The 13,870-nt window shown below is 41.8% G+C and overlaps 1 protein-coding gene across 1 annotated transcript in view; it reads left to right on the forward strand.

The window, feature by feature from the left end:
• Window positions 1-13,870, forward strand: part of LGR4 (leucine rich repeat containing G protein-coupled receptor 4) — a 344,040-nt gene that overhangs the window by 298,784 nt on the left and 31,386 nt on the right. The window contains exon 15 of the mRNA XM_078684206.1: window positions 1,872-1,997. Coding sequence (XP_078540332.1) covers window positions 1,872-1,997 — 126 coding nt within the window. The remainder of the gene's footprint in view (window positions 1-1,871; window positions 1,998-13,870) is intronic.

The following is a 13,870-nucleotide window of genomic DNA, read 5'->3' on the forward strand; positions in this document are numbered from 1 at the left end:
CAATGTTAGCAGGACGGCAGGGTGTGACTATCATGCAACAGAATACACTTTTCAAATCAGCTCATGTCATAACGTAGACACGTACTTAACAAAGGATCAACGAATACAGTACCTTAGCAGCTTGATACAGCTAATGTCAGGGAGGTGGCCTTGCCTGGCCTTTTCGTGCCTCTGAGGGCCACAGAGGGCCCGCCCTTTGCCCGGGCTTAGCCCCGGGCGTCCCGCGACGCTGAGGGCTTGCTGCTTATCTAGCCCCTCCTGGCGCGTATTCCGCGTCGGGGAACGCGCCGCCGCAAAGGCTGCCGGGATATGGAGTCCCGGGGCGGCGGGCGCGCCTGAAGGGAGCGGTGTCTGTGTTCCCTGGTTGTTGGTCCGCCTGGGATACGCTTCTCTTGTGCCTCGATCCGATTCACAGGTAAGGCTGTTGTGATTTACGGGTGAGAGTCTTTGCCCCAAGTACTGGTCCTAAGGTTGTAGGACCCTTAGCTGTGTCAAAGTAGACTTTTCCTCCCAACATCACGGAAAAACCTGTAACGTAGAATTTCTTTGGACAAACTGGCCTAGTCCATCAAGCCAAGGTATGTTGGTGCTGGGCGAAGAAACAGGTTTACCCCCTCAGAGCTTCTGCACAGCAGCAACTCCAGTTCAGCTGGACCTCAATAAGAAGGAATCTGGCCTTGTGGAGCACTCTTTGGCTACAGCTTGCAGCCTTGCTCCACTGGAGGATTCTGAGCTCAACTAAAGAGACTAAGTCCGAAGGTAGAAATCTTCACTGGGCAAAGGTGCCAAAATTATGCGGCCATAGAGAGGACTTCCCTTTGCAATAAATTTGAATTTCTCTTGCTCAGTCCCCCTCCCCCCTCCCAAAAAAATGGCTTCATCAGGACTTCAGCCAAAGCTGATCCAACATTGTGTAGTCCTTTTTGGCTACACAATGCTGCCTTTGCCGCTGAAGGATTTTGAAAAAAGCAAAGTCCCGAGGTAAAACCTCCAACCGTGTCAAACTTGGTTGCTTTTGATCAGTGATCGATTGTGGTCTGTATGAAATCCTGCCTAAGTCCACGTCTATCAGGATCATTGACTACAATGGGTGTTTTGTTTTTTTGGCATTATTTTTTACTTAAAACTCTAAAACTTCAGATTGCCGGTTCCCCTGATAGGATTTTTGTTTATTTGGTGTCATTTTGTTCATTAAATTATTCTCAATTTTTATAAATCTGAATGGGATTTTTATTCTGTTGTGTCTGTGACATATTAGTTATCTTGGTACTTCTAAGTTCTTTACATATATTTTAAAGTTAAGGGTGTCTGCTCAATTCATATTGAGCAGAGGCTGAGCTTGACTCCTTTAAGTGGACCTAACAAGATAGTAACCTTATTACTTGTGACTACCATCTACCCCAATTAATTATTCACTTTTTTCACAGATTTCTGTGTGTGGTTTATGTTTTACTAAAGTTGAAGAGCTATGTCTTTAACAGGAAGAGGATGTCTGAGGCCCTCTGACAAGTATATATCTATCCTGTGGTTTTCCCAGACTGTTCCACAGATCATAGCATTTTCAGGAGATGGCATGTATACTCCACTAGTTAGTTCCTAACCAAACTAAAATCATTTACAGCAAATACAATCTGCATCTGTTAAAGTCTAGTATATGTGGTTTTGGGTCAGTGTAGTTCCTATCATGATTTTTTAATCAGTGTTGTCTGAATTTCTTGTGAAATGGTTTAATTTGTGCATTCTCAACTGTGCTCTTAGTCTGCCATTTGTCTCAGGCTACATGATCACTAGGAACTGGCAAAGAAAGTTGATAGTGTATTCAGTGAATCATGCTTGATTTTGCTTACAGCATGTCTTTTCATTGATTTAAGGGATTTAAGTTTCAATGAACTGACTTATTTTCCAACCGGAGGACTGAATGGTCTAAACCAGCTGAAGCTCACAGGAAACCCAGATCTGAGACAATCACTCACGGCGAAGGATCTGCTTAAACTTCGGTAATATAAATCACTTATTTCACATAAATGCAAATATGTTATCTTACTAAGTTTATAGGGTCAAACAAAAAGCTGCACATTGTGTATGCATATTTATTTGATGTGTTTTGTGTAGTCCGTATATATCAGTTACTGTCCCCCTTTTGCATCTGGTTCTGTTTCATCTGCGGACTGTGCTATGCTATTTTTCTTTTCCAGATGAGGGAATTTTTCCAGAATGCTACCCCACCAGTGCTCCTTGTCATTATTTTGTTTTTATGCAGTTTTATGTAGCGCAATGTCGACCTGAAGGTATTAAGGCTTTTTACATTACACAAAAACACGTTCATTTTTTGACTTGCTCAAACTCACTGGATGTTGAGCTGACTCAGAGACTCCAACCTGGTTCCCCAATTCCAAAGTCTGCAGCTATGGCGTAGTGCTACTTCCTCTCTGTGCTGTCTGTCAATTGTGGAGTGATATGCCATGTTGCTGACCTCTCTATCTAATTCCCATTTTAATAGCCCACCATGTTTATATATCCTAGAATAGGCCATTAGAAATGTCCTCTTAGTAAGGATATCTGATTTAGGCTGAATCTTGTGTCTTAAGTAGACTGATACATCCACTGCATGGACGTGTATTTGACCTCATAGACACAGGTTCATAACAAGGTGGGGAGCTCCGCCTTACATCTTTCCAAGATGGACCAACTGAGCAACATTTAATTCGGCAAAATATATCTTTTATTCAGTGCCCAGATACCATTCTGGGTGAATATGCACTCTGCAAATCCACGTTGTTTCATGTTATGTTATAACCGAATTGATGAGGGGGATAAGGTTGCAAGACTACCTTGATTGCCACATTCTGTAGCTTGTTAAGCTGTGAATTTGAAACACTTGCATCACTTTACCTCTGTGTTTTCGATTATACAGTTTTGAACTTCTAAATACAATTTGAATCTGGGGCAAAAGCCCCTTATCGAGCCACTGACCTACAATATATCCATACCCTTACTATGTATGCATTCAAACTTAAATCAAAACGAAAGGTACCAAACCATAATAAAAACATTTAATGGCAAAAAAGAAGCTTCAATTCACCCCATTCACCCCCCAATAATTTCCATTTCATTTTGGAAGATAAGGTTATGAAATGTTTCTGCACAACACTTACCACTTTGACTGTGTGTATGTGTTTCAATGTTCAAACCTCTACGTATGAAAAAGCAAAGATTGTAAAGGTAAACTAATTTTGCTGCTGTATTACATGTCTATTTTTGTAAAAATGTTGAAACAGAACTGAGAAAATATTGATCAAAGTTAACATGGGAGACTTTCTTCCACTGCATCTGTTTTGTTATTAATGCAAGTGTGTATATATACATATATGTATATGTGTATATATGTGTATATATGTATATGTATATGTATATATCAAAGAAAAAGGCTCTTCACCACTGCAGAGAGACCGAAGGGACACAACATCCATATCCATATCCATATCCCAAGAACCTGCCTCCTCCAAAGCCCCTTCTGTCGGGTGAAGAGCAGGCACGGACCACAGAGTAAGTGCTCAAATTTCTTCTTTATTCAGAAGTCGGCCATAACGCGTTTCAGTCCGAAGACCTTGATCACATGACAACGCTCAACCATTCTGACACCCCTTTTAAAGTGACAAGTGCAACAATTACTTTGAAGTCGGCGTGTAGACATAAAGGAAATACCCAATAAAGTATTTCCATATTACCTCAAACTGAGTGGTGTAATGTGGTGTGGCTCACTGGCGGCGACAGACGGCAGACCCGGAAGCAGAGGCGGCAGACCCGGAAGCAGAGAACGGCCCGGGACCAGGGTTCAATTCCCGACGCGGCAGGGTCGTGGACCAGGGTCAGCGGACTCGATAATTCTCGCCTCGGTGCCTATTCTAACCAGGGATCACACTCTGCAACTCTGGGCATTAGCTTGCCTCATCTCTACAACGGCCCCCCACATTCGCCGGGGATGCCTGGTTTCACCTTGGAGATACCCAGTAGGGACCATCTCACAGGGATAGCCAGGACGTGTTCCCAAGCGGTCTACACCGCCACGACGCCTCAGGGCAACAGTGCGCTTTACAAGACACATACAACTGTATTGGCAATTAAATAGGATAAATAAGATTTTTGTCTTTACAATAGCTGCCTTTACATATAATACACAAACATACTTTATAAATAGATAATATATCCATAAATAAAGCTTAAAATTGTTGTGCTGGTTTTTTGTCTAAAAACCCAACGTCAATAAAGTTAATTTATGTTAAAATCCGTCATTGTTCAAGAACGTGGAATAAATAGATATAAATATATAAATATTCAGTTTTAAAACTTTAGAAGCCTGTTAATATAAGCTGTCCATGAATTCTTGTGGGCAGGAAAACTTTTTAATTCATAATTGTCGCATAAATGCATTGTTTTCACCTAAGGTAAACATTTACTTATTAAAATCCATAATAAAGCCTGTTTATTTACTAAATTTACCGTAGTCTACTGCCTTGTTTATCTGAAATTTGTATCCTCTATCACCAGTGCAAAACATATCACTAAACATAAATGAGTTACAATGTGCAGATCCTAGATAGTGCAAATACTACAATTACAAACTTATTGTTTTGATTTTATCATGTCATAAACTTTCTTTTTTTAAACAGTTACATGGTTAAAACACCACTATCTCCGTGGTTGGGGTTGGTTCGGCGGCCCATTTCTGTTCAGTACTCTTATTTAACCCTTCAGATCGTTTGGATTGAAAAATCAAAGTTTATATTACTACTCATTTTGCTTTTATAGGCATGTGTAAAGATCCTCTGTGGTATTTAAACCCCCTGGGATCTTACTGTCAAGGTTCAAAATTGATTTAGTTTCCATATTTCTTAACTGATCCTCCCTATCTCCTCCTCTTCTGTTGGGGGGATGGTGTCAATTAAATAATACGAGAAATCATTAAGGTTATTCTTGTGCTTTTCCTTAAAATGCCTTGCAACTGGGTAAGTATGATCGTCATTGCAGATAGCTCTTATATGTTGCAAAATTCTTTTGTGGGCAGGCAGCTTAGTGCTGCCCACATATTTCAGATTGCAACTACATTCTAAGACATAGATTACATACTCGATCTTACAAGTTAAGGTCTTATTGATCATTTGGATTTGTTAGCTAAAAGCTGACCTAAAAGATTTCGTGTTAACCCCATATTGGAATGCCTTACAACTTTTGCATTTAGTAAAGCCATTTTGCAGCCACCATTGTCTTGGTTCACTCACTTCAGGGTTACTGCTTACCAAGCTGTTATGCATGATTGGGGCTCTCTTATAGGTTATTCCTAACCTTTTTGGCATACTCTCACCAATTATTTGGGTCGCTTTGAACTATTGACCAGTTGCGTTGCATTATGTTTTGGATTTCTCGCTGTTGGGCATTGTAAGTTAAAATTAATCTAACATCTGGAGGTGATTGGTCCTTTTTCATTTGACTTGCATTCTTAGTTTGTAAGAGAAGGGATCTTTCTTTATCGTTAGATTTTTTGATTGCGGCCTCCACTGTTTTTCTGGAATATCCCCTTTCAAGGAATCTCTTTTTGCTTTCCTGTTGAGTAATCATTTCCCCATAGGGTATACTTTCGATTAGATGTCGTGGATGGAAACTGCTCGAGTGCAACACAGAGTTACCGGCTGTCTCTTTTCTAAACATTCTGGTTTCCAAGGTGTTGTTGGCTATATAAATTTCCACATCTAAAAAGTGAATATTCCTTTCACTTAAAGTAGCAGTTAGCCTCTTCCTTTGTTCCTTCCCAAACAACGAACAGATCATAAATATACCGAAAATATGCTTTTACATTGCTCATCATATAGTCATTGTGTTTTACCTTCAAAACCAGCTTTTGGCACCAGCCCATGAACAAACAGGCATAACTGGGGGATAAGCTGGCTCCCATTGCGACTCCGTGCATCTGTTGATAATACGTTTTGTCAAACAAGAAAACATTATTATTTAGGCAAAAACTAATCGTGTTTATCAACATATCATCATGGGGGGTTAACACGTTCTCATTTGACTTCAGGTAGAATTACAGTGCACGCAATCCGTCAATATGATTGATACAAGTATACAATGATACTACATCAAGAGTCATTAAGAGATAGTTCTTTTTCCATTTAAAATCTTTGGTTTTTAGAATAAAATCACTTGTATCCCTTATGTAAGATGGGAACTCTTTTACGTAGTCTTGTAAAAAATAATCAACATATATCGAGATATTTTCTAGCAAGCTGTTTTAAGCCAACATAATTGGCCTTCCTGGGGGTTTGTTTGCACTCTTATGTATTTTAGGGATGAAGTAAATGTTTGGTACCTTTGGGTTGTCTTTCCTAATGAACTTATATTCATCTTTTGTTATCAATTCTCCATATATTCCCTTGAGTGCTAAAATGTTGCTGGTACGATAACATGCCCTGTCATTTAGCTGTGACGATGCTTCCTCCATATAGTCTTGTTTTTTCCATAAGACTACATTTCACCCTTTATCTTAACCTCGAATTTTAATGTTATCATTTTGTTGCAATTTGGAAATCAATTGGCGATATTGTATATTATTATTTTTCATCTTGTTTTTTTGATTTTGTATCCTAATGTTAAGATTCTTGATGTCTTGTACCACATGATCATTAAAAATGTCGATCCCATCTCTAATCATGACCGGTGTAAAAGTTGATTTGTTCTTAAACGGGGTTTGTTGCAGCTGACGGTTACATGTCAGTTTTTGTCCTGTACCAAAAAAAAGACATTTTGAGATTCCAACAGGACCTAGGGCGGCAGCCCAAAATTCCCTCTGTTCGCCCCATATAAATTAGACGCAATTAGACGCAATTAGGAGAAGTGTGGCTCACTGGGTAGAGGAGGCAGACCTGGAAGCAGAGGTCAGCCCGGGACCAGGGTTCAATTCCCGGCTCGGCGGGGTCTTGAGTCCTAAAATGTCCATGGACTCGACAATTCTCGCTCCGGGGCCTACTCGATTCACGGGTTCACACTCTGCGACTCTGGGCAATAGCTTGCTTAATCTCCACAACGGCCCCTCGCGGCGGGATGCCTGGCTTTCACCTTGCGGATACCCTGCTGGGGTTATCTCACAGGGGAATACCAGGACGGGTTCCCTAAGCAAGCGCTTAGAAACCGCTTGGTGATTTGCGCTATATAAATTCCTGTACATTTACATTTACATTTACATTGAAAAATTCTTTTTGTTCACTGTTTTGGTAATTTTTTCTATATATACATTTGTGATTTTGAAACACAGTTTTTTGTATGATTATATGGCCATTTTTCATGTTTTTCACTGTACAGAATATTAATTTGTTGTATAGTATGTTGAAAAATGTATGGCAATACGTGAAGTTGACGACGTTTTTTTGCTCCGCCTAAAAATGTTCTTGATATATGTTTAAAAAGAAAAATGACACAAAAATAATTGTTGGGATTTACTAATAAATTATGTTTATCCTTGCTTAAAAATCAGTTATTTGAATTCATATTAGAGGTCTAGGTAAACCCCCTTGTTTGAGAATACTTTCTAAAAGTGGCATTTTCAAACACACAATTCAAAACCAATCTTTACTAAAAGATGTGTTATTAAATTCTGAGTACAGAGAGCCTAAAGTTTAATTCTCTATCTTGTCCCAATGGGAAGTTATACTTGTAAGATGTTATAAAGCATTTCCCATTCTATACTAGGGGACAAATAGCCTTTTAATAGTGAAAAACGAAATTGGCAGTATTTCACTATCAGGACATGTCACACACACCAGTACATGTCCTACCTTTCACATACACTGCACCCTGCCCAGGAGGTTACCCTGGGCCTACCATAGGAGTGCCTTACATGTAAGAAGAGAGGAGGTTAGGGCCTGGCAAGTGGATGCACTTGCTAGGTTGACATGGCAGTTAACAAACTGCAGTGGCAGGTCTGAGATACCTTTTCAGGGCTACTCGTGGGTGGCACAATCAGTGCGGCAGGCCCACTAGTAGTATTTGATTTACAGGCCCTGGCAGAGTCAGTGCACTTAACTAGGGACTTACCAGTAAATTAGATATGCCAATCAGGGAGAACCAATTGTAATAACAATTTGCACCGGGAGCACATGCACTTTGACACTGATCATCAGTGGCAAAGTGCCCAAAGCATCTGAGCCAGCAAAAACAAAATCCAGCACAGCATCAAAAATACAGGAGGTAGATGCCAAAGGTCAGGGGAAACCACACCAAAGATGCCAAGTCAAACAGGATTGCTGATCAAAAATCACATAGTGACAGACTGCAGCAATGAACCCAAACATGTCATACGCTTTTGTGGGGCCAGGGTCACAAACTTACTGTTAGGCCATCTATGGTTTCCTTGCAGTAAGCGCACCTTGTTCAGAATAGAAGCTATATCTGCGGAGAACATTTAGAGGCAGTTAAAGCATATGGCTCCTATATAGTGAGTGGTCACTGACATGATCAGCTTTATCATGAGTATATCATGGTTACCTGTGTCATCATTAGTATAACACAAATGAAGCCAACGCATGCATTTCCATATAAATACATTTTGTAGTGCGCCTTAAAAAGTGCAGGATCAACAGCAAACTCGTATGTTGACCCTAAATGAGCCAACTCATAAAATCATATTTAGCTACAGTTTAAACAGAGTGGACTAACATGATTATAAGTAGACTTTCCTATTTTTAGTTTCTTTGTGGCATAAATTCTGGTGTTTTTTTAATTGTTTATAAAAATCCATGGTTGTCAATATTTACATTTTTTGACCCATAACAATTCATAGGTGACGCCTTTGTCTTGTAATCATGTGATTATTCTTGTTTGTTATTCCTACTTGATGTCGATATTGCATTTATTACCTTTCTTCCACCCTTTTGTAAAGCGCTCTGATATCCTTCGGGATCGTGCTATATAAAACGTTATAAATAAAAATAAATAAATATGGTCCTAGTTTTATCTCTCAACCCTGCTTGAAATGTGGATCAGATTTCATTAGCATTAGCCCATTCCTGTATTTTACCAAGGAGAGCCCTACTAAAACCCTTCTGTATTGTATCAATCCGGCTGAGAGGCCTATAGTTGCAGGGGGAGGACTTGTCACCTTTTTTGTATACTAATACAACCTTTTTTGTATACAGATTCCAAGAATCTGGGATGGGGCACCTTCAGCTATGGCATTAAATAGGATATACATGTATTGTTTCCAGCCGGGGAGCTCCGAGAGCAAAAGATCACCTGGTATTTCATCAGGGCCCGGCGCTTTAGACAGGACGATGATACTAATTGCGGCTGAGACGTTTTGCTTGGTAAAAAGGACCCTATTAGTTTCAGGGTTCCTTCTAAGGGGCAGTGCAGGTGACAAAGGCACTTTACATTCAGTATACAAGTTGGAAAAGTAGGTATGCTAAGCTGAAGAGGGGATGTTGTTGTCTGGTTCAGCGTAACCGGTCTCATCACTCCGCGCCATTAGTGACCAAAATGTTTTCTGGTCTCTAGATTTGCATGCATCCTCAAAGGACTGCCTTCTGACTTCATCCCAGTCCCTCTTAGCTTTCCATAACTCCAACTTGTAGGCCTTCCTGGTAGTTCCTGTCCCCTCGAGGTCTTTAGCTTTAACTGCAAGTACTAATAGCATTCTGGAGTGCCTGCAGGCCTTATTATACCATGTCTGCTTTCTATTCTTAAAAGGCCTCAAATCCTTAGAGTTCTTCTGAGCTACGAAATGGTAGCCTAATCGATTAGAGAAGCGGCGGTGGATGCTTGTGACTTCCACCCTTCCCTCTTCTGCTGCCTCTAGTGCAGTAGCGTCAGCTGTGAAGGACACCAAGTCATTCTGTATGCCTCTTAATTTGTCTTGGTCAATGGCTATCTTCTGCCATTTGAGATGGCGCCTGTCATTGGATGGACAAACATTTTTAGTTACAAGCCCATGGGACTCTGGCAAAGCAATTGGAGCAGCCCTTAATGGTAGCATTGATAAATGAAATGAAATACCAGTATTTGTAAAGTGCACAGCTACCTCCGAAGTGGTGTCCCGGCACTGGGGGCCGTCGGGAAGATTAAGCAAGCTATTGCCCAGAGTCACACGGTGCTGACCTGCCCCTGGTGCCGGGGATCGAACCGTGAGCCCCAGATTCCAGCGTCAGTCGTCCTGGCCGCTGCGCCACACCTCTTCCATCAGCAAAGAAGGTTATGATCACTATCCGATGTTTCACCAACTGCCAACTCTTTTACTTTATGCCACATCTTTAGGTCTAACAGGATGTAATCAGTACTGGTTTGGGATCCCGGTCTATTAAAGGTGTTGGCCCCGGACTTATCTGGTTTAGTCCTGCCATTTGCTATTCTGAGGCCAAACCTGAGAGTCAAAGCTTTAACTTGTAAGACTATTTGGATCCACTTTTTAACTGGCTTCAGGTCCAGGGTAGGGACCTTCCACTTCTTCTCTTCATCTAGGGCTTCTAGCATCTCATCTCTATCAAGCGGTTCAAAAGTTGTATTAAAATCCTCTGCTAGTATTAGGGGTGGGAAAGAATTTCTCTCACTCAAAAGCTCCTGCAGCGCTACAATGGTCGCTGATGGTCTGCCTTCTCTAGTACCTCACACATAAACATTATAGACATCAATAATATTAGTTATACATCTCCAAAGGCAAATACCCATGATATCTGTGTTTTTCGCGATAGTAGTAATATGTTGCTACAGAATCCTAACTTGACACATATTAATAGAACAGTTTTCAATTGTTGGTACACAAAAGCTAGCAAAACCCGTCTTATACACTGGAGTTGTGCTTCAGGTCTCTTGGAATAGGCATACATAGTAGTTTTCTATGAGCTCATTCCAGTGCAGAAGCAATTACTTGCTCTTAATATCAGCCACATTCCAAAAGATCATTGAGAACGATGAAGGTGCTTCCGTATTCATATAATTATTTAGGCTTGGCGTCGCCTTGTGATTCCTGCGGTTTCCCATGGCAGACCATCCTTTTCCTGGTTTGCTCGAATATGGGGTTGCTGGGTTAGTATATGGTAGACCCAGCACCTCCTGGTTACTAATACCTATAGCATAGCTAGCCACTCTTGATTGCTCTACTGGGAGTGGTATGGCCTTAGGTGTTGTGGGAGAACCCTTCAGTGCGTCTTGGAATACACTGGAAAGTTGGTCATTGATCTGCCCGCTTTGCACAGGGAGTCAATCTACCTCCCTCAGCGATGACTCAGGTGACAGTCCCTTCAAGCATTGGATGGCCACCTGTGGTTGATCAGTAGGCAATTGGTGTTGTCTAAATTGAATAGCTGAAGATGTTGGAGAGCAAGTTCTAAACTCAGGGGCTATTAGATCTTCAGCCAATCTGTTGTTGGCCAAGGTCAGTTTGAGGCAATCATAGGGGGGAGAATGGGCCTTGTTCCTTTTGACCTAAACAATATCCTCCCTGATTAGAGAGCTGCACCCTCTTACATACATTATCCAGTGGATAGCCTTATTTCTCAAGCTGGGATGGGGCAGTGAGATAAATAACGGTGATGGATCAAGCCCTGATCTTTGGACTGGGTAAGAGTGGTCTGCTTAATTCAGACACTCTGTTCATCACCACCCCCTTTTCTGAATTATTTCTCAAGGAGTCTTAACCCTCGTAGACTAGTTGTGGGGCTAATTTTTGTACATTGGTCATTAAGACTGTACAGGGATTAGCAGTTGCTAAATTCCAAGCAGTGGGGGGGGGGTCTTTGCTCGATGCCCGTACTAGTTGAGAGTCAAACTAACCCAGCCCTCCGTGGTCTAATGGGAGGCTCCAGCCCCATTCCTAACTTACCCCAATGTGAATTAGATGAAATGTTCTTTTCCGAAGTCCAATTCATTATACCCTTGCCCTCTGATGCGGACTCATGATTCAATGATGAAGATGACAGGGGAATCTGCCTGTTTCCCGCAGATGGTTCGTGACTTGACCTACTAGCAGGTTGATTAATCGGATTGGTCTGTGCTTTTTGTCCACATGGATGTCGGTTTATTTAGGGCAAGTAGTTCTCTCATAATCCTCGAGATCGCTTATCGTGGTTTTCAGGGCAGACACTTCTGTTTTTAATTCATTCACACAATCCAGGGCACACTGGGTGGGAGCTGCAATATTGTTAACTTGGGTGCTCCAGGGGTTCTCATTGCATCTTTCTCTATTTTTGGTAGGGCTCTGTAATGGGGCAGATCGGTTGCTGCATGGAATAGATGAGTTGACAATATGATTGGGGTCCGATCCAGTGTGTGTTTTTGAATGAATTGCCACTACAGCATCTAGTTGAGTGTCTAAACGGTTTGGTGTCGGTGTAAGATCCTTTGTATCCATGGGCTACAAAAATATTTTAGGGACAGTTTGAGTTGTGCCATTCTGTGTGGGATTAGGGGGGGCATTAGAATTAGAAGATCCCACCTCCACCCCAGGTGCTTCTAGGATACCCACGCATTTGACCAGGAGACCATGACCCCTGGAGACCATTCATTGTTGCAGTGGCCCTGGGGAAGTGCCCCTCTATGAGTCTTTTCTGGCCCTGGCGACCCAATCCTCTGAGGCCCGCGCATTTTAAAGGTGGGTGACATGGTGCCCACTCAGGGCACCCACCATGAACTCAGGGGTCATGGGAGGAGCCCTGTGGCCCCAGTCAGCTCCCCTCATGCAGCGGAACCAGCATTGATCCCTCCCCCCAGCCAGGCACAATATTTTTGATCTGTTTCCCTGCCCGCATCAGCAGGGAAAAAGACCATAAGTCTTCTCCCAGCTGGCTAGAGTATTTTAAAAGATCCCGCCTGCTGGGAGCAGACTTTGTGTTTGCTCCTGCATGGCAGAAGATTAAAAAATGCTCCTGCCAAGTGGGAGAAAACACATATTTCCTTGCCGGTGCATGCAGGGACACCACTGTGTCCTGGGGGTGGGCTCCCCAGGAAATAGCATGTGAATCTGCCCTGGAAATGAGGTCCTCGGGGGCCTTAAGAGATCAAGGAGGTGGGCCATGCACCCCACCCATTTTGTTGTCATCTGTGATGTTACTGATCATGTCATGAGTGATGTAATATGTGAGGTCATAAGCAGTGCATTGCAGGGGCATAAATTATAGTTAGCTCAGCTAACTATTACCGCTGAATTTTACCGATTTCGTAGAAGTGAAATGTGAGCCTAACTATAATATCCCTGCAACTTTTGATTTTTCCAGTAAATATATTTCTGTAGTAGGGGATCTCTGTTATAGTCATAATCTAGTGAATAGTCCCGCCCATGTGCGTGGACCCCGGAGCAATCAAAAATAATCTCTTATAGTGTCAAAAAATGCAGAAAAGCATAGACACTTAAGAGAGAATTTAAAGACAGATAATGCAGCCTAAAAAGGCTACACTGTCCAGTACTTCAACTAGAAATTCCACCATAAAATCCACAAAACAGCAAAAGCCTGTACAGATTTCCCTTGCTTTAACAGCAAAATCCCTCAGGAATGATAGAGAGAAGAACCTGGACAGACAAGCCCCATAGGCTGCCATTATGTGGCTCAAAACAGGATACTGTGCCTTTAAGAGAATCTTCCAGAACCTTCTCCCAGTATCCCAGAATGCATAGCAGGTCCAACTTAGTTTCCGTTCTTTTTTCCGGCTCCTGCAAGCAGGACCCTGGAGCATTGAGCTCTCCCTTTGTAGTGTTTTTTCATTTAAATTTTTTTCGTTTTTGAGTACTTTTAAAGTACTTTGTGACTTTCCTTCTTGGTGTTTGCACTCTCTTTTTTGTCGAATATGCCTTCTTTATTCAACAAATGCCCTGAGTGCTCCAGGAAGATGG

The sequence above is a fragment of the Lissotriton helveticus genome, chromosome 3_2 (assembly GCF_964261635.1).
Source record: "Lissotriton helveticus chromosome 3_2, aLisHel1.1, whole genome shotgun sequence".
In the NCBI taxonomy this organism is placed as follows: Eukaryota; Metazoa; Chordata; class Amphibia; order Caudata; family Salamandridae; genus Lissotriton; species Lissotriton helveticus.